The sequence below is a fragment of the Phasianus colchicus genome, chromosome 5 (assembly GCF_987193195.1).
Source record: "Phasianus colchicus chromosome 5, bPhaCol1.hap1.1, whole genome shotgun sequence".
NCBI classification, from domain to species: domain Eukaryota; kingdom Metazoa; phylum Chordata; class Aves; order Galliformes; family Phasianidae; genus Phasianus; species Phasianus colchicus.
The window spans coordinates 41,580,200-41,608,189 of record NC_143440.1 but is presented as its reverse complement, the minus strand read 5'-3'; the positions used below and the strand labels follow the sequence as shown (position 1 = coordinate 41,608,189).

Genomic DNA, 27,990 nt, shown 5'->3' with positions numbered 1-27,990 from the left:
GAGGTCTATAGAGCTGTTCAGCCTGAAGGAGGGAATGTTCAGGGAGGGGACTTAAATGAGTAGTGTATAAACTGCAGATAGAAATAAGGCTAAATCAGGCTCTTTTCTGTGGTGCCCAGAAAAAAAATAAGAAATAGGTGTGCAGAAAACAAAAGAAATCTCATCTGAACACAACAAAAAAGCATGCTTACTGTGAGGGCTGTCAGACACCAAACAGGTGGCCAAAATTGGTTCTGGAGTCTGTGGGAATATTCAAAGCATGATTGGACATGGTCCCTGAGGTCTGCAAAGCTGACTTAGATTGTCCCTTTTATCGTCAAAAATTCTGAGATTTTGTGATGGGCCAAAACTACACAATAAACTTACACCTTTTAGGCAAAAATAAAGCCTTCTTTCTGACACTTTCATTCACCCAAGTGATAAAATGTTCATTACACAACAGAGAAAATCAAAAGGAGCGGCTGTAGCAATAGGGCTAGAATACTTCAGGCTGAAGTTCCTTCATGTAACATTTCATAATTGTGTGAATTACGGCAGGTTTAAGAAAACCACTGAGGCAAAAAAAAAAAATTTTTCAGAAAACTTGAGACCATTCAGACCTACATCTTTCTCTTGCCAAGGGACTTTTACAGTACTGGGAATGTTAGGTATCAGTCATCACCAAGGAATGTCATGATTTTAGGAGAGGGACAAATATGGGGAGAAGTTTAGACAGGATTTTCTGGTTTAGAGCCTTGTGAGGGGTCTGTAAGGTGTTAGAGTATGATTCACAAAAGAAACTGAATGTAGCTGAATGAAAAATATATGTACATGAATATTTTCAGCCATGCAAATGTTAGAATAAAAACAACAACAAAAAAAAGAGGAAATAAGATCTACTCTAAAACTATTCTTTTACCCACTGTGGTGATGACTGGGAGTGGTATGAAGCATATTCTATTCCAAGTTGAATTTATGCCTTGTAAAGGAAAGAATTCAGATTCATTGGATTAAAGAAAGAATAACAAGCATGATTTTGTAATCTATTGATGAGACACTCATGTGGGACACTTGTAGTAGAGAATGCTTTTCATATTTAAAGGGTTGGAACTTCCCTTAAGTCTTTTGGAAATAAAAACCCAGCAACATCCAGGGCTTTGGGAAGAACATTTTATTGCTAAGCGTATCTTTAAACAAAATGCGAATAAGAAAAGAAAAAGAATCAAAAAGGAAGAAAAGAATGGTGAAAAAAGCAATAACATCACAGTAACTCAAATAAAAATTCTTAAGATTGTTTATAAAGCAACAGGGATATGGTAGAAGCCCACATACAGGAATGCACATGTTCCCCAAAACTGTCCAATAGAAACTTACACAAAAAAAGGAAAGTGTAATTGTTTTTTTTCCTCTTAACTTAGAAAAGGAAAGCAAAAAGGAAAGGAAGAAAGGAAATCATTTCACAAGACTCCAAGACTCCAAGAACAGCAATCTTTTACAGACATCAAGATATAATCAACTCTATATAGTTTTGGCCAGTTAAATCATCTAAAATCGTGCTTTCATACCTTTTTAAAACCTGTCTTTTTTTTCTTTTTAGTATAAAAAATAAAAAAGGAAAAAAAAGCTCAACCTCTCACGCACACGCACCACACACACATACACACTGAAAATATTTGTTAACATGAAAGCAGCTTCTCTAAGTGTTTGAGAAGGCTGTTTGTTTGAATTTAAGTTCCCATGTGCGTGTGTGTATTTGATGACACTTCTTCAAAGTCAAATATTCATGCGACTTATGAACACCAGCAAGAGTAGATTTCTAAACCTAAACAGCTGATTAGTTTTCATCTGTATACAGAAAAAGTGTACATTTCTGATATTCCAGAGTTCTCAATCCATCTTTTGTTGTTGTTGTTGTTGGTTTTCTCTCTTTCTTCCTCACTTGCTTTTTTTTTTTTTTGTATGTGACAGGTATGGCCATCAAACCACCTGGCTATTTTTCTGTACAGTAAGATAATCCTTTTCACAGTAACTGGGAAAATGTAGGAACCAAACAACCAAATTAAATTAGTTAAAAACAAAAGACATTCCCAATTTAACCATAAAACAGTATATACACCTTCAGGGTATTCATATAGAAATTATACTAGCAAAAAAAATAGTAGTAAAATATGTAAACAAACTTTCAGATATTTTTTCTTGACACAGATAACTGTGACAAAGCTAAAACACACGCTTTCTTCACATCTTACGGTTTGCTTTTGCTTTCTGTTTCTTTTTACTTTGTTCTTCAAGAACATTCTTATTCCACATTAAGACCATAACAGAACTTCTGTTCCAGTCGTCCCATCAAGCATACCATGATAAATATATCTGTGTGTATATATATAATATTATTAAATTCCTTTTTCTTTATTATTTTGTGTGTCACAGCAGCTTTATTTTCTTTTATATAAAAGAGAAGGAAAAGAGAGAATAGGGCAAATGGAAAGACAATGATCTGAAATGTCAAGCTACAAAATTAAAATATTACATATGAAAAAACAGTTTCATGTCAAAAAAAAAACTATACATTTTTGCATTCTTTTACAAGTGATTAACTTTTCATACATTTTATGGGTCTTATCACAAGTTGAACTCCAGTGGTGTCTCTCTGATCCCTTTATTAAACTGATTTTTTTTTTTTTTTGCATGCATTGCAATCAGTCACAGAACTAGAACCTGGAGGAAGGCTCCTTTATTTTTGCATGGTATATTTAGCTCAGAATGACTAACTGTTTCTTAAGCATTCTTTTTTTGAATCTTCAAATCCTCTTAACTGTGGTTTGGCTGTGCTAATGCATACTGAGTGATATTCTCAAATAATTCCAATGATTCTGATCAGAACAGACCCAAACCCATCTATTCTTCAGTTCATTTGCAAATCCTGGTGGCAGATCCAAGGGGACCAGCTTTCCATGAAACTTTCTTCATCAGCACCCATCACACACTTTGACTGCATTGTTAGCAAATAACTTACTGCAAGACGACGGTTTCTAGAGACAACACAACCAGATATGCAGAGTAAACACCATGAGTAGCTTTTGAGTTCATATATGGCAATAGTCTCTCTTTATTTATTATGGATTTTTTTCTGAGATTTCTTCTCCACACATATCCCTGGTTCATGCTCCCCACTCCCACGACATTCCTTTCAACCCTTTCCTCCCACACCCAAAAGTAAACAAAATCAAAAATAAAACAACCCAAGAAACCAAACCAAATCAAAATCCAACAATCTCCAAAATCATTTATTCCCCTCCTCCAATCTCAAAAAATTAGGTGTGCTGGACACAGCCAGATCAGTTTGTTAGATATTTTTTTTGTTGCTTAATAATGTTTGCATTTTTTTCTTTTTTTTTTTTAATAACTAAACTGCAAAATTATTGACACAGTCAGGAATCACGAACATTGTTAAAGACTCACTTGGAGATATGAAACAAGTAAGCCATGAAGTCTTCTACTTTTGCAGAAAGTTCAGCGGAGGAGGAGATTTGGAGACGTCCAAGTTCACTAACAGGGCAGAGCTGTATGCGCCATCTCCAGAACGCTAAGTGTGCTTTATAATACATTAGGGCAGAGTTTGCTGACTCCAAGTGATGACTGAGACATTAACAGTCGCTGCTGATATTTTTTTTCCCAATACTTTTTCCCACAAACGATATCTCCTAATCTCGTTCACTGCAATGATTCTGATAGTTAAATCTCATTAAGTATTTATATATTTATATATATAAATAAGTATTCTTTTTTACACATAATACTCTTTGTCCTTGTTTTTTTGTTTCTTGTGGCCACTCTTTGAGCTCTGCTGCTTCTCCTTCATGAGCGTGCCGTTGCTCTGGGCTGAGTTGCTGATGTAGTTTCGCGTCTCGTCCACCTGATAGGACCCCTCGTCCCTGTTCCTGTACTTGTACATGGCGTACAGGAGGATGAGGATGCAGAGGGCGGCAGCAGCCACAATGCCGACGACCATCCCCGTTGTGCTGCTCGACTCACGGACCACCTCTGAGGCCCCCGGAACCCGTCTGATTCCTGGCTCCGTGGGGTTTGCTGTGGGCACATTACGGAACATGGGGGAAGTGATTAGCGGGCTCTTCAGCTTTGTGCTGTCTAGCTCATAGGCAGTGGGCAACGGAAGCAAGACTATGTCAGGCTGGGGTTTGAGCTCACGGTTATTCATTTTGCCGGCTGGCAATTTGGGTACCATCCCAGTCGAGGACGAAGCTGTGGAGCGGATCAGCTCAGGGGACAAAGACGTGGTAGTAGTCCTACCAGTTTCGGAGACTTTGTTAGGTCTAAAGTCCTTGGATTCCCACTTGGGTGCGTGTGCTTTGTAGCCACCTTCGAAGATTGAAGTGGAAAGACTCTTATCTGTTACCAAGGAGAAGGTGGTGTAAAAATCTTCATCATCAGTAGGGGGTAGGTTAGAGTCAAAGGTTTCCCCTGAGCCATACCCAGATATCACCAAGCCATCATCATCACAACCATCGCTGCCTTGGTCCGACAAGCAAGGTAACCCCGCCTCAGAGGTCATGGACAGGGAATCTTTGGTGGTCTCAATAATGGTGAGGAGGGGGCGAAAGGTAGGGGGAAGTGTAATGAAAGGTGCACGAGTAGCAATAGGAGGGATATCTAAAGGGTCTTCTACAAGTAGAGGAATAACTAATTCACCTCCTGGGATGGAAAAGAAAAGAAAAAAAGAAAATTAGTACATGTTACTGATACAAGATGCCATTTTCAAGTCTCTTAAGGGCAGTACAAGGATGTGGGCATTATGAATAAGTGTCAGGGATCAGATTTCCTGCCCAGCTACACTACCAATAACTTTCTTAGGGGTTTCTCTGCTTCTGGCATTGATCAATCGTGTGTTCCATTTTCTTTCACCCTAGCCTGTGCTAGGTTTGTAGAGTGAAACACTACAAATTTTTGGAGACTCAAATTTTTGCTTTTGAAGATACTCTCAAGTGACTCTGTGGGCATCAGTTTTTGGCACTGGTTACAAGACTGTTAAAATGAACTATTTCAGACCACCAGTACAGCTATGTCCTCAGGGGGATTTTACTGTTCATCTTACCGGTTTTTCCTTCTCTGGCTCTTTTCATTTAAGAAAGCATTGGTATTTCTTCTCTGATAATCAAGTGTGTTTTCCCCCTGTAGTATTTTCTAAGGCCTTTCCCATTCATCCGTTTCTTCTTGATTGTTGCCTGGTTTTTAAATTGTGACAACATTCATAAAAGATAGGTATAGAATAAGGACCAGGTACTCACTAGGGTCCATGAAGGTACAGAGCTCTACTTGAGAGTTCGTTTCTTTTTAATCTTACCTTTTTGTTCTACATTAGACATGTCCCTTGCCTTTTGTCTTCTTGGGCTACTAATGTCATATCATCTTGAGCTTTGGTTCTTCTTTATATCCTTTTAGTATAATTTGATTAAAACTTAAAAGAATTAATTGTGATTGATGATGCAATTAAATAAGCACTCTGATGACCCAAAGTAGTGCCTGAATCTGCACAACAGAAATTGTCTTCACACCTGCTGTTATTCTTGATATACAGATGTCACTGCTATTTTTTTTCCCAGCATGGTGGCTAGGTTCCTACAAAGGACTAAAAATAAGGTAGGCTTATAGCCTACTCTGGAAGTGTAACTTAGGTATAGCTGTAACTTCTGTACCTTACTGAAGTATAACGTGAAACGAGAAAACCAGAGTGTCATTTCTAAGATTGGCTTCTGTTCAGCAATATTGTTACTCATAGTTGAGTAGTCTTGATTTGTCTATATATTGTAAAATGAGTGTATTTTCCCTTTTGAGCTTAGAAATAATTAACACTCCAGCATTTTACTCTGATATGGAGATATAATTCATTTCCTTAATTCACTGAGTTGAGACTGCATAGTCTTCTGTTAACATGCAGGTTGCTGACACGTTTTTAGGTCATTGCTTTTGAAAGTTTGTGTATAAATTTTCCCTTGGCCATTTCTCTTTGGTTAGTCACTTAAGCTAGTTGATTTCAATATAAACTGAAGATTTTATTTGATACAATGAGTAGTAATCCAGATCTGCTGGAAATAGCACAAGTCGTATTTAAATACTTGTAGGAAAGCATTAATTAATTTGTATTCACTGGTTCTTAAAGAAAGAGATGAAAAAATAATTTTAGGTTCTAAATAAATAATTCCAGTTTTTACTGACATATTCATGTTAATGAACAGTCTGGTATTGTTATGATGCTGAACTACATTAGGGTTCTGCTCTTTTCTACCTGCACTACATGTTTACATGCACTTGTTTCCCATTAAATACTGCCAGAAATGTCCATGGAATTTTTTAAGAGAATAAAATCATAATCCATTCTAAATATATTTGAAACGCAATATACTTGAACAAATCACATATTGAAGATGATAGTAATACACTGAAAAATGTACTTAATTTGATTAAATCTGTATAGTTGAACTAGCAATACAGCTTATTCTTATCCTTAATGAGAAACTAAGTGGTGAAACAGTTTAATAAATTGAAACAGTCAGAATTAACTCACACATACCAGGGTAGAAATGATGCCAAAATAAAGAATATGGCATTTTACATATTCTCTTAACATACCTGCATGCAAAATGATTTTTAAAACGAGATAAAAAGGGCCAATCTGAATATACCGTTTAGTTTTTTGAACTTCCTCAGCATAGTCATACCACTTCTCTTACAGAAGAGACGAAAAGAAATATGTATAGCAAAAAATATGGAAAAAGCAAAAAGTTTAATCTGCCAAGTGGGTAGGCAGCATTTTGTGTTTGCGCATCTGAGTTGTTTTTTGTTCGGTGCAAACTGGAGCATGTAATATGATTTAGATATGTCCAGAAGCCCTGTCCATGGTCAGAGTGGGGCATATATAATCTATGCAAACAGGTGGTCTCAAGATAATCTTGAAGTATACCTCAGAGGGAAATATCATCTGTGGGTCTGCAAAAAAAATGAATAAAAATATTGTAATTTCAGTGCTTATTAAATCAACTTGCATGGATGTGTTAAATTTAAGTTCCTGAAAGGCAGTGGTAAATAGTGTCCCTTTAAGCGATTTTTTTTTTTTTTAAGATGACTATTTTGCTGTTAAACAACAGTATTTATCTGTGAATTTCATGCACCATCTGTGACATCCAATTGGAAAAAAGAAATCAGTTTGGCAGCTTTTAATTGTTCATCTAAAGCTTTGAAGTACTTCTGTTATTAAAGTATATTATACTAGCAGATGACTTAAGTATGCAGCTCATCTGCCACACACTGGGGCAATATTTTGGGCAGTTTTCTTCTAAAAATGAATTATTCTTGTCCTATTTACAATTAATTTCATCAGAGGAATCATAAACATCTCACATTTAGTATGAAAATCTTTCTTTTCTCCCAGTAAGCCTTGAGCCTTGCCTTAAAAGCAGGTAATAATTCTACAGTTGTGGATTTTTGTTTTATTCATTCATTTATTTATTTATTTATTTATTTATTTATTTTCTGTCAAGGACTTGAGTCAATGATAAAGACTGCCATCATAGTCATCCTCAAATGTCAAGGAAAGTTGATTGAGTTGCTAAGACAAGTGATGTGTCACATAAGTGAAGGAGACCAGATCAAAAGTTTTTTTCCTCCAGCAAGTCTGGTAGAATAACAGGACTGAATCAAGAATGAGTTTTATGGACTTTGAATTTCACATTGGATGGAAGAAGAGAAATATCTTTCATACCAGCAAGACTAGATGAAATTTAACTTACAATTATTTAATTTCATCTCTAGTTTTATTCCTGTGCCCAACAAGCCATACAATTTTTGCTTATATGCTAAGGAAAAAGGCTGTTGAAAGTCCTTAATTAGGAATCATTTCTCCATTAGGAGTTCATTTGCTACATTTACTTAAGATAGCGTACTATAGCTATAAGATATAGCGGGAAATAACTGGTAGATGGCTTTAAGGGTGGTGGTGATGGTTTGAATGTTTGTTTTTTCTTTGTTTGCAATGGAAAAAACTGTCAGACACATTGAAGAAGGTAACTTGGAAAAAGTACTCTGTAAGTGCCAAATGTGGGCACTGTTTTATTGGTATGCTAGGCACCTATGCAAAACTCACAGCTAGATAGAAATTATATCTCTAATAGTACACATAGACAATGAACACATCTTGGGGTATCTGGTTTATAGAGCAGTTAAAGCATCCTTTAAGATGACATGATAAAAATGCCTCTCAGTCTAAAAAAAGAAGAAAAAAAAGTGCTATCTAAGGACAGCAAGTGTAAATTGTGAAAAGCTCCACAGAAAGTGTGAGAAACATGATCACAAACATCAATAGAGGGGAACAAGTGCAAATTTTTTTTACTGTACTTCGAAACAACTGTGTTACCAATACTACATTTCTACTTGTAAGAAACACAAGAGGGAGTCCGATGACAGGCAGATGATGAGAGTGCATGCAGGGGGGGCCACAGAGGCTCACTGAGTGACAGATGAGACAGCAGGAAACTGCCTAGAGCCAGTGAACCCTTTGATGGAGAATTGGTGCGTCTTGCCCAGGGCTCCAAGTTGCTTTAAAGGTAAACTCTGAAAGCTTTAAAAGACAAAGTGCAGCTTCATTGCCAAGTCTCTTCATAAAGGATTGTTGGACTCTGAAAGGTTTACTGTGAAAGACAAGTGCTTTAAGACAAGTGCTTTTTTAACCGTATGAGTTTCAATAGAGTCAGGTGTCAGGTCCTGCATTTTAGTCACAACAACCCCAGACAATCCTAGAGGCTTGGGGAGGAGTGGCTGGAAAGCTGCCTGATGGAAATGGACCTTAGTGTACTGTTGGACAGTCGGCTGAGTATGAGCCAGCAGTGTGCTCAGGTGGCCAACAAGGCCAAGGCATCCTGGCTTGTATCTGGAATGGTGTGGTGAGCAGGACTAGGGAAGTCATCCTGCCCCTGTATTTGGCATTGGTGAGACTGCACCTCAAGTACTGTGTTCAGTTTTGGACACCTCAGTACAGAAAGGACATGAAGGTGCTGGAGCACGTCCAAAGAAGGGAAACAAGGCTTGTGAAGGGCTTGGAGAATATGCCCTATGAGAAGAGACTGGAGGAACTGGGGCTGTTCAATCTGGCAAAAAGGAGGCTGAGGGGAAATCATATTACTCTCTTCCTGTATTTAAAAGGTGCTTACAATGAGAGTGGGGCTGGTCTCTTCTCACTGGTGACAGATGACAGGATGAGGGGAAATGACCTCAAGTTGCGCCAGGGTAAGTTAAGGTTGGATATCAGAAAACACTTCTTTACAGAAAGGGTTTTTAAGCACTGGAATAGGCTCCCCAGGGAGGTGGTTGAGTCATCATTCCTGGATGTGTTTAAAAACCATTCAGATGTGGTGCTCAGGGATGTGATTTAGCAGAGGGTTGCTGGAATTAGGATAGTATGGTTAGGTTGCAGGACTCGATGATCTTTAAGGTCTTTTCCAACTTGAGCAACTCCATGATTCTCTGATTCTCTGATTCTATGCTTTAAAGATTTGGGTCTCTGGATAAAAACTAAGAAGGAAGCTCTGAAACATCTTACCTGATGACTGGAAGGTAAGGTTGAAACAGGTTTAATGATTCATACTGCTATCTGAATTTGGGCCTTGGATTCCAAACAAATATTCATACAAGATTTTGACTCTGTGGATGATATGGACTGTTCTCTGGTAGTTAGAGGTTTCTTTCACTCCTTCTTACTGTTGGCTGCTGAGCACCAGTTAGTGGTATGCTGTCAGGATTGCTTTTGAATTCCAGAGATTTCACGGGGACTTTCCAGACCTATGCTTTCTGTCCCAAGCAGGGAGCAGATAGTTCCCCTTAAGAAATAAGTTTCTTAAAAGCTTATTTTGACAAGAATTAAATGGAAGGGAAACCAATACCAAGGTTTCCTCTGCAGCGATACAGATACTAAATTAGTTTGCCCATCAACAGCAGCATTGCAAAACTGTTAATGAACAGCAAAAGGGCAGCAGCACTGTGAGAACTGAAGTCTGTGAGGTAGGAACCCTTGTACCAAATAGCCCTATCCTTCTCTTGCCCTTTTCACTTCATGAAACAAACACAGTGTGTATATTCCTTAAAAGTGAGCCCTTAAATCTATCACATACACTATTTTCACAGAGTTGTGCTTTTCTTTAAACTACCAAGATCATTGGGGATATAAAAGGTCTACTTTAGCCTTGAAGCTGCCCTGCTTTTTCTGTATGAGTATATTTATAGATATATAATTCATACCTCTGGGGTTGATCTCCAGTAAGAGTTCTCTGCCACTGGAAAACACAGTGTGTTAAAAATTTAATAGAAGCCTTATGAACTGTAAGGATGTTGTGGGTGAGCCATGAACACAGAAGACACTAAAAAAGGGAAAAATAAAAACTGAAAAACTGTAGCAGCTGCCAGCTTTCATCTTCACAGCCACAACTGCTTAACTGGAGACTCAGGAAGCAAACTGATAAGAGTATAATGGGCACACAAAGATGAAATCTTGAGTGGTGTTGATAAGGGACACATAATGTCTCTTTCTTTTCCAGCTGTGTTTGAAGAGCTTTTAAATTACATCCGAATTCCACGGCCAAAGTTTGTCGTTTGCATTTTATTCTTATGTTGTTCCTCTGAAATTTGAATGTTTTTAGTATGACACACTTGTCATAGAAAATAATTCCTTACCTTTTCCCCTCTGAATCAAAGCAATATCAGTGCCAATAATTTCTTATTAAATTACTGAGTTCATAAACTTCAATCTAATGGTGTTTTACTTAGTTCTCCTTTAAGCTCTCTGAGAATGAGAAGGGGAAAATATTCACAGGAAAAGCAATGCTAACACAAAGCCTAGTAGATAAACCTTCTTAATATTATTTTCTACCTTTGCAGTCTGATTTAAGTGCAATTGACAGGCAGTAGTAGAGAGAAAAATATCTTTCCCATACTGGAATACTGCAATATTTCACCTGAAATATCTTCTTTTGGTGCACTCAGAGTGATTAAAGCTGTACTTCTTGCAGTGGAGTTGATCATTTTTGCGGGCAGGATTTCAGAGCAAAAGTATTTGGGCGCCAGAACAGAGTTGCTTTGAACCAACTGGAACATGACCTTGTCCATCTCCCATTATTAGGTTGAACTCTCATGATTAACTGGTGACAGCTTCTTCCTACTTGGTTAAATGATTTGTTCTGTTTTCAGCATCAGTGGTTTAAGGGACTTGCAAGTTGAACCTAAGATACCTTCTCAGTACTGATCACAGTGTTAACATGCAGGAATGCTAAAAACATGCATGCTTATAAAAGAATACAACCTTTCTTACTTTTACTAAAAGCTCATTTTTGTTTAAAGAAATCAACCCAAACCTCTTCTGAAATTTTCTGGACGTGGTTTTCAGTAGGGAAGTATCTCTCAAATGTAATTTTTCTTTAGAAGATACTAGCAAGCTTGATACTAGTCATAATATATGAGTGTTTTTATGTCACATTAGTCATAATATGATGAGTGTGTTTACCTGAAAAGAGTACACTTGAGAGTATCAGTTAAATTGGACATTGGGCAAATGATCAGCAATCAGAAAATTAATAGAAATAAAGCGCTTTCATTAGAATAACATAGGAAAGATGTAGAACTGCAACAAGAAGACCTTGAGAGCTACTGAAATGCTCGAGAAGTCTCATCGGTTTTCCTTTGAAATGAAAACTACAGCACTGGGCTACATGCAATTTAAGTATTTTAAAAGAAAGTAGCTTTACTGGTGGTTCATTTTGGGAAAGGGAAAGGGGAAAGAAAGCTAGAGAGAGAGACTGATAAAGAACAGGAGCAAACTACCACAGGTTCCTTTACCCCCTCCTATGCAGAATGCAATCCGGTAATAGACAATACACAAAGAGCACATAACATAAAAGCAAATAAAAATTGATTAAAAAATAAATAAGTGAATTTATATACTTTTCCCAAAACAAAATCATGTACTAGAAAAGAAAAATGCCACAGCAACAAGATCAGTTAAAGGAAAAAAATAAGTCAATCACTTTATCAGCAAAAACAAAAGTTAAAATCTAAAAGAACTGAAAAAAAACGATGAAAATAAAAAAATACCTTTTTAAAAAACTAACCAAAAATACATAAAAATACTTAGAAAGCATACCACATTGATTTCATAACAGTCAACTTACATCAACAAATTGCCCGCATGTTTTTTGGCATGAAAAGAAAAATTTACAAAAGAAAGTTGTGTAAGAATGCTCTTGGACAAGTAGCATTGCCACATTCTTGTAACTTGCTTTTTTTTCGTTGTTGTTTCTTAAAAACTTTTTTTAGCAAAATGTTTATTATTTCTTTTTTAATATAATTGTTTTACAACAAAGGGCGATACAGGGAGGCAACAACACATACATCCACACCACATAACATGAAAAGAAAAAAATCTTGCACCTTAACAAATTCAAACTTTTTTTTCTGCTGTTTTTGGTTGTAATTTTTTTTATCTTATGTAAAGTTGTTAGCATATTACACTTGAAAAATCCTGTACATTTTATAGAATTTACTTCTGCTTGTTTGCATATCTATATATATAATGTTTTTGAAAAGCAAAGTTTGTTGCTTTTTTTGCCTTTTTGGTCAATTTGATATATATTTTTTTAAACATTTTCTTTTTTTCTATAATTTTTGTGTGTGTGTGTTTTAAGGAATGGATGACTGCACATAAAATTTTAACAATGCTAAAGAAAGGGGAGGTGGAGGGGAATTATGGGAAGAAAAAATGCCTAGGGTGGATGGAGTGGGACTGTAAAAATCTATGAGTGTACTACACAGGAGATGAAGATGATGGGAGTGAATGTGTAAGTCAGTTGCCATGTCCATGTAAGGGCGGTACGGAGTGATCTAGCAGCATTAGAGCTTCTGGCTGTAAGGAAGGGATGGGCAATATACAAAAACAAATGAGCATATTCATGCCCATCAACAAAAAGAAAGAACAGAACTCTAACATTGACAATCTCACAAACCCTAAGCTGCAACTTCTTCAACATGCAAGTTACAAAAAATTAATAATTATAGTATTAATATTTACATTTTCATCAAATGTTCTCAAATTATAAAAGCAGTTTAAACTTTTCCCTACTAAAAATAGCAGTAAAAATACATAAACTAATAATAATAATAATAATAATAATAATAATAATAATAACCAGAGAATAAAACAAAAAAAACAAGGAAACAAGTATTATGCATTGGAATTGGAACAACTTCATCTGTAGCTACCCACAGCTTCCTTCTTTTAAGAATCACATCTCTGAAGTCCATCAGATTGATATGAGTACTCTTAGTAATATGAGACAGTCATTTCTTGAGTACATCAAATAACTGTTTCAAATGTAATGACTGTGTTGGCACACCCCTTCCCCACTCTCAACTTAGATAGTTTTTGCATTCAGATTCTCTGAAGAATCTCAAAAATACAGCTGTGGGATTCTGACAGTGAAGTACTTCCATATTTAAAGAGGGAATTAAAGGGAAAAATTGCAGAAAACAATTCATAACTCTTTTGTTTTTGTTTTTCATTATTAGATTAGAACAAACCAAATCTAAGATAGATAGAAATTCAACCATTGAAAAGAAATACATCAAAATATAACTATGTAGAGATATACTAAAAAAAAAAGCAAAAATGAAAAAGCACTTTGTTCCCAGTGAGAAGGGAGATAAGAATGATTGTGGGGGTTTAAAATTTTATTTTTAAAGAAAAAAATATTCCACACACTTTCAAAGATGAATGAACCAGATGCACACATTGAAAAGGAACAGACAAAGCAGTCTAGGGGCACTTTCATTATTTGGACATTTATTTTTTCCTTAAGAATTTGATTTCTTACCCTCCCCTCCCTCTCTCATTTAAATTTGTTTTCAATTGTTGGCAAAAACCCCACCACCCTCCAGTGTTGCTTTTTTTTTTAATACATCTTTTATTTTTCATCACTTCTTTTTAAAATAAACATGTAGAGGAAAGAAAAAAAAAAAAAAAAAAAAGGACGTGCAGTCTGGATGTACGTCATAAATAGACATAGAAAAAGATAGAAGAAATTGGCTGAGATCGACAAATGGGTTATATAATAGCTTAATTTTACTGTAGGATGTTAATAATAATGCATGCTTAAAGTAAGTTGCATTTAGGGAAAGTAGAAAAACAACAGCAAGCAAGGAGTGGGGTGGGTGAAGGAGGGAGGCTGGCAGGTTGTGGGGGTGGGGGGATCATTCCATGCCTCTCCAGAAAGGGCAAAGCACATTCCAGCGGGTTCTCTGCATTTCTAGGTGATGTCAGAATGGGACAAGGGTCTTAAGCTATACTGGGACATACTTTTATCCTGTCATATTGTATGTATATAAAATACTAGAACACATAATAATTCCAGACTCCCAGTATTATTTTGGACCTTACTGTCTGGTGTATTTCCAAAATGAATTATTTTTTCTCCTGGAGTGGGGCTATGGGGCTTATTATTCTAAATTCTAATCAACATGAGTAAAGGAAGAAGAATTCATTCTTATATATACACTCTATTGTGCTGAAAAAGGTGATTGCTACAGTGAATATTTGTTCATGGTGGTGAGCAGTTATTCAGACATGCTGTCTGTGGCAACTGCTGGGAGCCCACTGCTGCTAATAGGATATCAGAATCTAGGTCAACCAAGCCACTTACTGAGTTAAGTATCAGCTTGGTATGAACTGTCTGAAGGAACAAATTTGTCATTGGTGTAAGTGACAACTCGAAATTGCAAACAATACAGTTAGTAATATTTGGTAACAAGTCTACATGATTTTGGGTGGACAAACCTTCCAAAGTTACCATTATGATTGAGTGACCAGTTGCTGCCATGATACAAGAGGATTTACAGTTCAAGAAGATATTGCTACCTAGTCCTATCTAACTCTTACTTGAACTCTGTGTCCTAGATGGACCCTTGGATTCCTTTCAGTTCCCCCATCTGATATCCATATTTACTTTGTACAAAAGTTGTTGTGACAGCAGAGTCCTTCTAAAAAGGAACTCATGGGCCTAGGAAAACAGTCTGTTTTTCTTGATGTTTTAGGAAAAGCCAAACGTTTGGACCCTGTTCATGCTGAATCTCTCTGGGAGATGGGAAAAATGGGCTGAAAGCTCTGTACGTACTCTAAGTTTCCACCAGAAATACCTATGTGATCTCTCCATTATCAACCTTAAAGGCCATGCTACTACTGGTAAGTGGAAGTGGGTGTCTATCTTGAGCTTGAAATATCTGGAAAGAATGGGGCTATCTACCGTGTAAATATGGTCAGTGGTACTTTACTATAAACACAGTAGTAACAAACAGGATGTTTTGGTACCTATTAACATGAGGGGCAATAGTACCTCTAAAGCAGATGAGAGATGAGTATTAATTCTGAGGAAAATGAAATAAGTATAAATAACACAAAAAATAAATAGCCTAGTTACTGAAAAGTGTCTAGTTCTGAGAGGAATTGTATGACAATATCCTTAATTCCTACTTCAGAAGTGCTGAGGTTGTGCTGAATGCCAGCACAGCTGGAACGTACTATGCCTGTTCTGGAAGACTGCACTGGAACTATCTACTGCATCCTCTGGTAAGCATGTTAAGAAGGGAAGGAGTTCAACCAAAGAAGAGAAAACCTGGTCAAGGTAGTCTCAGGGACAGAACACGTGGGTTATATGAAGCAGAACTGGACTACATAGGATACTTCTGTGGATTCATTTGTGCATCAGAAAAGACTGGCTACACAGACCTCAGTGGGGATTTTTATTCAGTCAGATTTCAAAGTTAATGTCCCTGGACACCACTTCTTACCAGGATTCTCTGCCATCTGGTTTAATTGTACTTAGGAAGTTTCACAAAGGGCATTTAAGCTTTGAATTTTAATCAGTATTTGTCTGACTTGCAGCTGGATTTTCAGAACAGTGAAATATCCCCTTCAACATGTTAGAACTGAATGCCTTCTCTTTGATGCAAAACAGACTGTAAGGCATGGGGTATGGTTGCCAACTGTCCAGAGTATGTCAGGCCACTTAAGTAAATACTTATGCCCTATCTCACTATAAATGCCTAACTCATTGCATGAGAGAATGAAAAAGCCTTCTATTGCCTAAAAGATCAAAAGAAGTAAAGAACCACAATTGGAGCCAGAGACACTTAAAGAGATGACAAGATTTTGAAAAGGAAATCTTTTGGGTCTAGCAAACATTAAGAAGATTTGAACAATGTTAAGCAATTTTTTCCCACTTGGTCAATACATAAACTCTTGAACAGAAAGATAGTGTTTTGGAAAATGTGGGTCCAGCATTTATTGCTGAACACGGAAGAAAACTTCTCAAGTCCTTTCAAAACTCTAGCTCGTAACAGCTAAAAGTAGATGTTCCAATTTGAAAATTGAGTTCCAAATGTTCCCACATGAAGCCATACAATAATAATAATAATAATAATAATAAGCCAGACAACACTTTATTAAATAACATCTAGCAAATTATTCCTCAGAAAAAAGTTTAAAAAGTATAACCAATGCAGCCTTTTTGTATTTTCAGACTTTCAACAGTTACAGGCCTCTTATAAGGATTGGGCCAAGATAGCAGAATTTTTCAAATGAAAAATTCCACGTTCAAAAAAGGGAGGTATTTTTGCAACAAGTCCCTTGTTCACCAGATTTAATTGCACAATTATGTTTTCTCACATTTTGTTCTCAAGCTTCATTTTCCAAAGCTACCAGTGAAGGTAATGAATATTACCCTGTGTTGCACATCAAGACTATAAATATAAATTAAGATCTTGGGCTGCATTACTGTCTCTAAGGCTAACCTCTGAGACTGCCACTATCCTCAGGCTCCATCCATCTGATGGTTCATCCATTACCTAACACACTGAACATCACATCGTCTGTGTTCAGTGCACTGCAACACAACTCTATCAATATATTTTGTTACTAACAAACACCAGTACCAGATGCTTCTTCTTACCTAGTCCAGCAGCACTGTCAATGCCTAGGATTCTCTACTGGCCTATGTGCACAGAATAATATAATCAAAAGTCCCTCCTTATTTGAGATATTTTTCTTTCTGTATTTTTATATGCAAAAATTGCAAAACTAGGATGAGGAGCATGCATTTCACGTGGTGTAACCAGGTCTTCCAAACTTCTGTTACTTTTGTGTTTGCTTTCTGTATCAGACAGCACCCTCTTGGGGTCATTAAGAGCCATACACTTGCGCAAGGATACTAATGACATATTTTTAAGTTGCTGATACTGTGAAAATATCAGTGAAAAGAAACACATAGAGAAGTTTCTCTGAACTGTAAACTGTTCATTTTTTCTCTAAATTTTTTACTTATAAAATATCAAAAAGGGCATTGTTAGCTATGCAACTCCTTTGAACTTCCGGATATGTTGGCAGCATTTTCTACTCTGGCTAGACTATAGCAAAAATATGTTAAATAAACAGGTAAGAGGAAAAAAAGCCCAGCAAAAATCTGCAGTTCAGACATATATGTCTGTACACCAAGGAAGAGAAGAATCTTCCCACTTTTCAATTATTTCTCCATAAAAGAAATACATACACAGACTAAGAAACTGGTTAAGAACAAGCTATAGTGATTTAAAAGATTAGTCAATTTGTTGTATCATTTCCCTTTCACCAGCCATCTGTACTAGCAAAAACCTCCCTCACTCTAAGCCTATGGGTGTAGATGAAGCTACAAAAATAAGAATGGTAATGTGCTAAGAGAAAGTCTATACAGGCACCACTGACAAAGTGCCACACACCATCCCATTTGGTTTTGTGTGTAAGTATTAATTAATGGGGTTTCTTTTTAGCAATAAGGAGCTAGAAATAAATATGAAAACACAGGTATCAGAAGCTAAGGAAATCAGAGGGCTAAACTGCCACAGCTCTTTGAGGCAAAGAATTTTTCAGGTATTTACTGTAAGCTTATTATCTTTCCACATTCTGAACCAAGGAGTATTTTGATGCTTCCAGAACTAAACAACTCATCCAATATCACTGGCCTGAATGCATTCTTCCTGTGCAACTCTACTCAACCTTCTCCTCTCCTTCTCCTCCGCTCCTACACCTTCTTCTTCACTCAGAAGTGTCTGAGTGCTTTTCTGAAAGACTGAAGATTAACATTTGTAATCAGCCCAGCTACACTTTTTTATGTAAAGCTACACTAATTTAGTTCTGAAAGTTAGTCATGAGGGAAGAAGTCTTTCTAAATCCTAAGGGATTTTACAGCCACAAACCAGATCCTAATACTAACAAATTCAGTAGCCGAACTCCATCCAATAATCTGAGTGAGAGCAGGAATAGTTCACTGTCTACTGCTGAAATCTATGTAGCAAATGTTTCCTGTGTATTTATAGCATCCTAAAATGACAATATGTTTTTGCTTACCTACAGATAGAAAGCAGCACAGGAATCTCAGTGTCTCTTGCTTTCTTCAGTGTATACAACTGCAAAGCATCAGCTGAAAATGCTGTCATTGGTTTGCTAGAACGCTAGTGAATATTAGATAACCACCAAATTCTTTCCTTATAATTATAACCCAAGAAATTTTAAACTGTCATACAATTTAATACCATCATTTCAAACTGTATGGGAACTGTTGAGTCCCAGCCAGAGCCACTGATTGAGCACCTGGGGAAAAAGACCCAGTAAGCCCTGGGAACAGAGGTGAAAGCAATTCATTTGTGTGACCGGATGGGCTGGAGCCTGGCTGCACCTCTCTTAGACCTCATTTAAGGATGTGGGGAAGGATCTCTTTTTGGAGGTCCCTCTTTGGTGAAGTTTTCCCTTGTGAACCTAGAATCTTCTGATACGGATGAGCAATCATCTTCACTTCCATTATAGCGCTTTCTTTTTTTTTTTTTTTTTTTTTTTTTACTTTACAGGTCATTCTGTCATCACACCTCTGTTGTAATGCCTTTTCCATCAAGTTGATCTAATTGCTGCAGTATCCAGACTGCTTCCAGTATCCAGGAAAAAAATCAACACAACTCTCAAGTATGCTGCTTAAGGGATTGCTGGGTACATTTGTATATGAAATTTAGGTCTTAGAATACTTACAGAAGATATGAATAGATTTTAGAACTTAGGAAGTACTTAGGCTTGGGACTGGTCTAAAAGCCTAAATCCTTGAAGAGACCTGAAGTGTGAAGTATGGGGATATATCATACTGAAATATTCGATGCAAACAGTACATGCTTAGCTCGAATAAAAATATTTTCTTATGTGTAGCTAATTTGTAACCATGTAAAGACCTAGATACTTCATGAATGCTATTTAGTAGCTAATCTTACTGTTGACTCTACATTATCCTCTGTGTGTGTTGAATATGCAAGTTTAACAATATTATTTATTTCTACTACCCTCTCCATTTATACACAATTACTCGTAAATGTATTTTAGCATTTTGGTTCTTATTCATGAACAGGAACCATTTTCAGTGCATATTTTTAGTCACTTGGATGTTGTTCATCCCTCTGCTAGAATATGCATGTTATATTTTCAATTTCTATAGTTTATCCAGCTATAAGTGACTCAGTAACTCCCTCACTTTGTGTGAGGAATATCAGAAATGTAGAAGATACGCTGTTAGAAGTCTCTCTTACAAAACAGTTTCTCTTACAAACAATTTAAGCTCTTGTAATGCTGAAGTACTGATCCTAGTTCTGCCCTCAAAATCTCCTCTTATTTTAATATTCCTTGGTCCTCTTACAGACATAAATCAATATTAAGAACATCCTGCGTTTGCAGTTTGTTTGCAGAAATAGCTACTGTGTTTTTGTCTTGGAGCTGGCTTTTTTTTTTTTTTTTTCTTCTTTTTTTTTAAAGGCAAGACCAGAGAAAAATCTTGTCCACTTCTTGGATGGCTGAATAATTCAGGATCATCTCAGACATTATTATCCTCTTTGGCAAAGCAGGTACATTTTATTCCTGAGAATGCATGAGAAATGGTTACTATAGACTTTTAAAAAGTACCTTCAACAATGTATACACTGGACTAAGGAAATGTGCATTATAAGCTGTAAAAGAAAATGGGGACGTAATGAATGAGGATAAATTCAGCAATCAAAATGGTAACAAATTCCATCTAAAGACAATACACTATTTCCTTGGAAATCATGTAGAAAAACTGATAACTCAGAGACTTAAAAGCCCTTTTTACAAGGAATGGGTTCAGCGGTACAGAAAAGGTCATAAAGTTATTGTGCTTTGGGTTTTAGATGTCAAAGTATGTTCTTTCTGGTTTGGGTTATCTTGGAGTAATGTTATTTCCATATCAAAAGTGAAAAAAAAAACAAGCCCAAAATTGTATTTTTGTGCAAAATGTTATCAGGGAATTGACTAGGCTGGACAAAATCCTGAAGAATGCTGAGAAAAATGTTTAACTAAGTGCCAGCTTCTGCAATTACAATGAATTAGTGAAGAGGTAGTAGAAAATTTTGACCTGCTGTTCTGGAGTCACTGTGACTCCAGAATTGAGAATAAGCCCTTCAGTCTCCTCCTCAACCAAGTACAGGTCAAAATGTTCCTCATAATCAATACAAGAATTGTCCCACAGTCATGCTGAAAAGGCTAAACTGAATTTCCCATTATCAGTAAAATGAAGTGATACTGGTACGCTAAGTTTCAATTTAAAACCTTGTTATCTGTGGAGGAAAAATGTTACCTTACTATTGCTCTGAGACTGTTACTGATGAGAAGATCACTACCAACCAGACTGCTTACAGGTTCTAACAAATACCACTGGAAAGTGGTAGAAAATCTAGGTAGAATTTCTGATATTAAATAGAAATTATTAAAGCCACAACTCTTCCTCCAAAAAGCTATAGAAGGGAATGTCAACATTCTGAGCAGTATGTTAGGTGCTGTTCTCTCACATCAGTTCATAGAATGTGAGATGCTCTTTCCTTTTGATTGTACTAATGTTTAAAATTACCAGAATCCCCTTGAGACCTGAAGTAGGAGTATTTGGAGACAAAGTGGCCATGATTAATAATCCGTGCTTTGAAGTCAGTTTCACCAGGCAGTACTTGTCATTGCATCAAAATACAATGGTTCTAACTAATGTATGAACTATCAAGCTCTGAAACACTGCAGGGGAGCCCTTTGTAAAGCAGCTTTCAATATATGAGCTAGTTCTGTCTATCATTTGGAAAAGACAAGAGGGGATACTACTATGATCCAGGCATTTTGAGATGGAATGTTGGCAGGATTTTTTGTTTGTTTGTTTTTATGGGCAAGTTTAGTACTAGCTGGGAAGTACAGCAGCATAAAGAGAGAGAGTTGTTTTTGCAGATTTCTTTTTGAAAATTCAGGATTACAGTGGTGAAAGGCTGCTGCAGGCAAGTTTGAATCCTCTTTTTCTACACAGTGAATGACTGGAATAAACTCTACAGTGATTCTGAAGCCAAAGCTTTAAGCTGTTTATCAGAGATTGCATTATAGGAAGAAAGTGGCTGGGAAGCGTGTTTGCTTTGTTTGCACAACAGATTGGATTGGAAGAGAAATATGTCATTGCAAACGTTAACCTTATTTAATGTTGATGATAATGATCGTACTTGGGCACACTTCAGAAGGACATTAAAGATAGTATGTACATGACACTAAGGTCTTTATGAACAAAAATCCAGAATGACTGACTTCTGCTGTTGATTAATTCTACTCACCAGTAAGCTAGGTGGGTTGACATCCTCTCTTCCTTATCTGTACACCAGGATAAGGTAAAATATATCCCACTCTCACAAGTGTTTATTCGTTCTCTTTCTAACTAGAATAATTTTGCTTTTTTAATGAAGCAGCTAATATTCCTAGGCTGTTGCTGATCAGATTGCTCTTGAATCACTATTTAAAGGGATATATAGTTATACACTTGATTGTATTCACTATGTGGCTGCTTACTACATTGCCTGAAATATTTCAATTTTAAGGTTATTGTTAAGAAATTAGCTAACAAGAGTATGCATAGCTATTAACTGTCATGTCTCAGCTTCACAATTCTGTAATTCACAGGGGCATAACAATCATGAATACCTGTGAAATGAAAGTTAACTGCAAGCCAAGTCTAATAGGATGGAATGTTAATTAATAGAAGCTAAAAAAAAACCTTATCATATTCAGCTTTCCTCTGCTATGAAATAAGATATTTTACCGTCAGATTTTAATAGGAAAGTCTATTACTTTCTCATAGGCTCTAATTTCCTTTATCTGTATGAGCTACAAAATTTTCTCATGAAGAACTTTTTTTTGCTGATGAATTTATAATTCTTATTCATGTTCTTACTGCAAGTGATGGTCTTCAGCACAATGAGAACAGAGATAGAATGGGAAGTATTATGTTAAAAGAACAAACACTTTATTTGGGTAATTCTGCTATTGGCAAAACCTACAAATTTAAACTTTGTGAATGAATTAAAAAGCTATTTAAGTTCTAACCACAGTGCTTTGAGGTTTACTGGCATATGGTAGTAGTGAACAGCACTGTTTTGAAGCTAGAAGAAAAGTTTCACAGTTTAAAAGACTCATTATAAATATTTGGGCCTCCTTGGTTCCTTCTTTGCCTTCTGAAAAAGGGTGCTAAACATGGCCCATGCATATGGGCCAACAGTATTCTGAAGGAGAGCTGGCAATCTTACCAGTCATTCCCACTGCCTAAACAACGCATACTGTGCTTTAATTGTAAACATAAGGGCTTATTTCTACTACCTTCCACTGCACTGAGTTATTCATCAAAAAGGAAGCATGTCAGAAGCCAAATACTCAAGTGCTTGATTTCAACATGTTAAACAGATGCATGCAAAAGACACTCTCCTCAATATTTAATTATTTCAGGTGCCTCATTCCTGAATATGTGAATGCCCAATGTTTTGAGAATTCTGTCTTTGGCTTTTTATTGGCTAATTACTCCATGCAAGAAACTCCAAGCTTCCATTGGCACATTGAAACCCCATCCCAATTTCATATTATTGCCTCATTTAAATTTCAGGTTGTTTAGTAGTGGTAACATCAGCAGAAAAATAGGGAAAAAGGGAACGAATGGGCAATTGAAATATATAACTACAAAGAAAAGGAAGAATTCAGCACAAATGTACTAGGCTTTGGAATAAGATGAAAGCTGCATATGCTCTGTCTTCGTAGGAAGGGAGACAGTGCACAGGGTTAACTGGAAAAGAACTTCATTTCTGCTCTTTGACAGCTTTACCTTTCCCTTAAAAAAAAAAAAAAAAAAAAAAAAAAGCACTTTGAAAACTCTGCCATGGGGTTCCATGCTTATTATATCTCAGTGGAAGCATTTTCAACTTTAAAGCTGGAAATAGATCAAATATTTTTTAAGATACTCTTCACACCAACTCAGTATGGGATCTGAGCATCAAGTTCAGGTCTCCCATCATCATCACTCATAACTAAAGACTGTAGGTCAAAGTGTGCCCTTAATAGCCTCGGAGCTACCCTATTGCCTTCAATAGTTTTAAAGAAATATTACTGACTGAACTTCCAAATTGGATGTGTGTAAATTACTCAACCAATGAAGTGAGAAACAGACTGGAACCTAGCCTCAGTCCTAGTGCTTCATGGGCTCTGCAGGGACCAGAAGAATACAAAACCACTAAAGCCAGTGGACCAGACTCTAAAAACAAACATAAATGTCAGTGAAAGAGAGAAAAGACTTTAATTGTTTGCTTATCTACAGCACTCAGGTATAGCCACAAGTGATATAGCTCCTTTTCATTACAAAAATCCATATTTGTTAAAATAATATTTTTTTTTCAGAAGTATTTCCTCCTCTTTTGCAAACACAATCTTTCTTTTAACCTCAGTAATAAACCTCCATCCTCTGTTAGACATCCTACAAATCCTCCATGCATCTGTCAAACTTTCTCTGTGTATCTCCCAACTAAAGCTTATTAGTGAATCACCAAAGAAAGCACCTTTCTAAATTCTTTGATTTCAGTAACTATAAAGTGGTATACAATAGTATTCATCCTCCTTACTAAAGGTCTATTTTGATTTTTAGTAAATACAAAATATATTCAGTCTGAGATAAACAGTGCAACTGTACTAACAGTACATTTCTGGTTAAACACAATATCAGCCATTCTGGATGGAGTGTTCTGTCAGATCTGACTGAGACAATTCAAAACATTATCAAGTGCAGAAATGAAAAGGGAAGTTGCAGTAGCTTACTTCAAAGACAGTGCATACTTCCTAAAAAAGCAGGCTTCATCTCTGCTCTCTTTCAAAACATTAATAAGTAGAATATAGATGTGCCAACTGGGCTTAAAAAAAGTAAATGAAAGTCAGATGCTGCCTGGTCTCAGAAAATCAACAGGCATGTCCTATGTATTAAAACCATGTAGAATAAAATAGAGCATTGTAATGAAGTACAGTAAAAATGTGGATGATATGCACCTCATAAGAACAAACTGAAGTAGTCAACAATTGAACTTTGAAAATGCTTTAGCTAAAGCCTTTCCTGTATGTCACATTGTACAGAAATAGTTTATTTTCATACCGTGATTTGAATCTGGATAATCCTGTATAGTGATTTATTTTTTTCCCCCACAAATACCTATAGCAACTCATCTACTTTCATTAATCCCTGTAAAAATGGAATGTACTCAGTGTTTCACAAGATCAGGCTGTTAAATTTTCCAGCCATGTAGCTAATGTAATTAGTGATTATGCATGCATGTGCATACATACGGGAATTTGCACACAATTTTTTTTTACCGCAAAAATATCTAATTTGTATCCAGATTCCAAACTGCTATGGAGAGAGCCAAATGCTGACTACTTTGTTTTCCAAAACAAAATCAACATGACTTTCCTAATCACTCTAGACAAAAGGCTTGGACAAGATTTTTAAACAAGTAAGGAATGCATTGAAAAAGTTCTGCTCTTGGTATTTTACACTTATTACCTAATTTAATCCCTCTGGAATTCTTTCTGCAGACAGAATTTCAGTGCATGAAGTGAATTTCACAATTCATTTCTTCTGATCTGATATTCAGGTTTGGTAATCTAACCTACATCTGAAACTTAAGGGACTCACCTGCTACAGTTTTACTCTGATAACAGTGCTTCTACGCATTATTGCTAACTTCCATTGGCATTAAGGTAGAGCAAGTGTATAATTTCTTAGAATAGGCTCACAGACCTGAAATATGACATACAGTACATCTCCTAGGGACCAATACAGAATATTACCAGCATCTGCATTGGAAGCTATTTGCTAGAAATATCTGAAATCTGTCACCGTATTCTGAAATTCAAGAATGATTCCTTTTATATCTATGCTTACATACGTATAATTGTTTGTATATAGTTGTGTGTAAATATATACTTATATATATGTTTACATACACATGTATATTTCCCATAATTCTTATTTCCAGCCTCTTTCCCAGAACTCCAGTCAGAGACGTAGAGCTCAGATTTCTTGGATTTTATAAAAGGAAACTGAAGTTGCCATCCCTTAATCCTCCACTGCAGAGAATCTCTTTCCTTCAAGCCAGACTCTTACCATTTTCAGAACTCAGGCTGTATAAGCAGAGGCTTCACTGTAATGGAGCAGAGAGATAATAGTGCCTCTTTACATGGCTTTGTCTCTGCTACCTCTGAAATGATGTGTATACAGCTCTAAGCATTTCATTACCGGAAAAGAACAACACAAGATAAAACAAAAGAGAAAACTGATAAAGAAGTGCTGTTCAACAGGGAACAATGATCACTGCTCTAAGGTCATGTCTGAAATCTTTAACTTCACTGCAGCTAGCTCATTTGTCTTATTCTGCATTTGCTTAAATCTCTTCTGTATAAGAAAACTAATGTAATGTGACATACCACAGTAAAAGCTGTCATTGCCCTAACATGACTGGATCCCCCGAAAAATGACCTCCTGGAGTGTGTATCTGACAGAAAGTTTAAGAAATCTGTAGGATCAAACTGCAATCTTTGTTTAAAAGCGAAGGAGAGATTAACTGAAGTTTGAATGCAAAAGAAGAAAAAAGATTCCAAGGTCTTATTTATTTCAAGTCCTGTCATTCATACAGTCCTTAAGGGCTTGGTCCACAAAAGGATTAACTATCTCTTGTCAGCATATAAATCTAAAATTTAGACCTCTGAAGCAAGGGCTCAGCTGCACTAATATCCACAAAGCTCCTCTCAGATGCTGGATAAAACATGGCAATAAAGCTACAAGCTTGGACATCCAACATGCAGTCATTTCTGGGATCTAGCTGCTGAAATATTTCTTAAATGTGTAAATGGCATCAGAAATCAAATCACCAAAAATACAAGAAAGAAAATCGCTTTTATAGGAATTTTTAGGCAAAAACAGTAGGTATCAACCCCCACTGATATTCCATCATAAACTAGGGCCTTCATAAAATGTGCTTTTAAAAGATGTATAGATGCCTGTTGCCTCATTTGGTTCTCAGCTTCTTTAATTAATGAGTATGAAAGCTAAAAAAAAATTTATATAGAAAACCAAAACTGTTCAAGTTGCATAGGACACTGTAAACATTTCTGTGTGAAGACAGTTTTCTCACACCAGGAACTCCAAGCCGGGCAGCTCATAAGAATTTCTTGTAGTATCTGAACTGGCACCTTGTGTTTAGATAACTACACCTATGAGACAGGCCAACAGAAAACTTGCAACTTGCCATGAGGAAGGAAAGGTCAACTCAGAGGAAGAGGAAAAAATCCCCAGAAGAATAAATGAAGTACAGATGACTGAGACTCATTTTTCCTAAGCTAACACTTTGTCATAGAAAGCACTACCTGAACCCACATTTTTCAGTAGGTAAGTGTTTAAATACCTTGAAAGAATGCAGGAAAACAAGCTATCTCTCCATGTTTCCTCACTTGTCAGGTATGGAGGAAGCATTACTGTGAACAAGCGAGCTAGACACACAAATGACTGTTTTAATCTTTAAACAACCCTGCTATTAGAATAGAGGTGCTCCAGGCATAACATTTGCAGTTTGTTTCACCAGCTGTTTCTAAAAATATCGCCTTAGTGAAGGAAACTTTTTTTTTTTTCATTTTTGTTTGAATTTCCTTTCCAAGGGAAAAATGATAGATATAAAAAACAACATATGCTGGAAAGATCACACAGCTTCAGGGATGGACTTTTACCATTGCTATTCAAAATATGACAAACTATGAATGAAACAGCTGAAGATGCTAAAATATACTGGGCCGTGTTCTTTGATAAATTTAATCAAAGGCTTTATTCTTCTAAAACAATTGGTAGAGAACAAGTGACAGATGTTTCCTATGGGGAAAAGTATGTTTTAATATTCTAGAAAATCTAATAGGGGAGATAGGAAGTTAAAAAACTGAAAAAAAAAATGTAAAATACATCCTAAGTTAGTCAGCAGTGAAGGTTATTTGTCATATTTTAGACATGAAAATAAAAGACAAGTGTACTGAAATCCCCACACAATCTGTATGATAAAACTCAAGACATATTTATAGGATACTGGATTCTACACTCAGCAGTAAAGGGACTGTGTCCTGATACATGCTGATGTATTCATGTCGTGACAAAGATCCATTAAAGAAAGGCATTAAAGATTTGGAAATCTACACCGTAGTTACTGAGTTAGAAACAAAAAAAAACCTTGCATCGTTTCCACTTAGTTATGGGTAGTTATTTCACTATACTCTGTTTATTTTCCAGTTCACTCACAGTTCTGAAAATCATAGAAAGAATGTGTTGTACAGCAAAATACATATCTGGATATCTTTTGTAAATTGTTTTGAGATAAGAAGACAACAAAGTTTCTTTTGCAGTGAGGTACTTTGTTGGAATGTGATTTTATTCTTTAAAAATAGATTTCAATTTTTAAAATTTTAATTAATTTGATTTATTTTAATAATTTTTTCATTTTAATAGTCACAACATTTTCCTC

General features: G+C 36.2%; 1 protein-coding gene and 1 long non-coding RNA gene across 9 annotated transcripts in view; one reads left to right on the top strand and one right to left on the bottom strand.

Annotated features, from left to right (window-relative positions):
• Positions 1-3,245: 3,245 nt before the first annotated feature.
• NRXN3 (neurexin 3) overlaps positions 3,246-27,990 on the bottom strand; it is a 938,203-nt gene continuing 913,458 nt past the window's right edge. For 4 of the 8 annotated variants that reach the window (XM_090141457.1, XM_090141455.1, XM_090141456.1 and 1 more), the window contains one exon: positions 3,246-4,692. In XM_090141457.1, coding sequence (XP_089997583.1) covers positions 3,767-4,692 — 926 coding nt within the window. In that variant the 3' untranslated portion in view covers positions 3,246-3,766. The remainder of the gene's footprint in view (positions 4,693-27,990) is intronic. The other 4 variants (XM_090141459.1, XM_090141460.1, XM_090141461.1 and 1 more) reach the window with 1 other exon arrangement.
• Positions 15,126-19,880, top strand: LOC149917876 (uncharacterized). Its single transcript, XR_016467015.1, has 3 exons — positions 15,126-15,268; positions 15,562-15,652; positions 18,961-19,880. It is a non-coding gene; the product is annotated as an uncharacterized LOC149917876 (long non-coding RNA).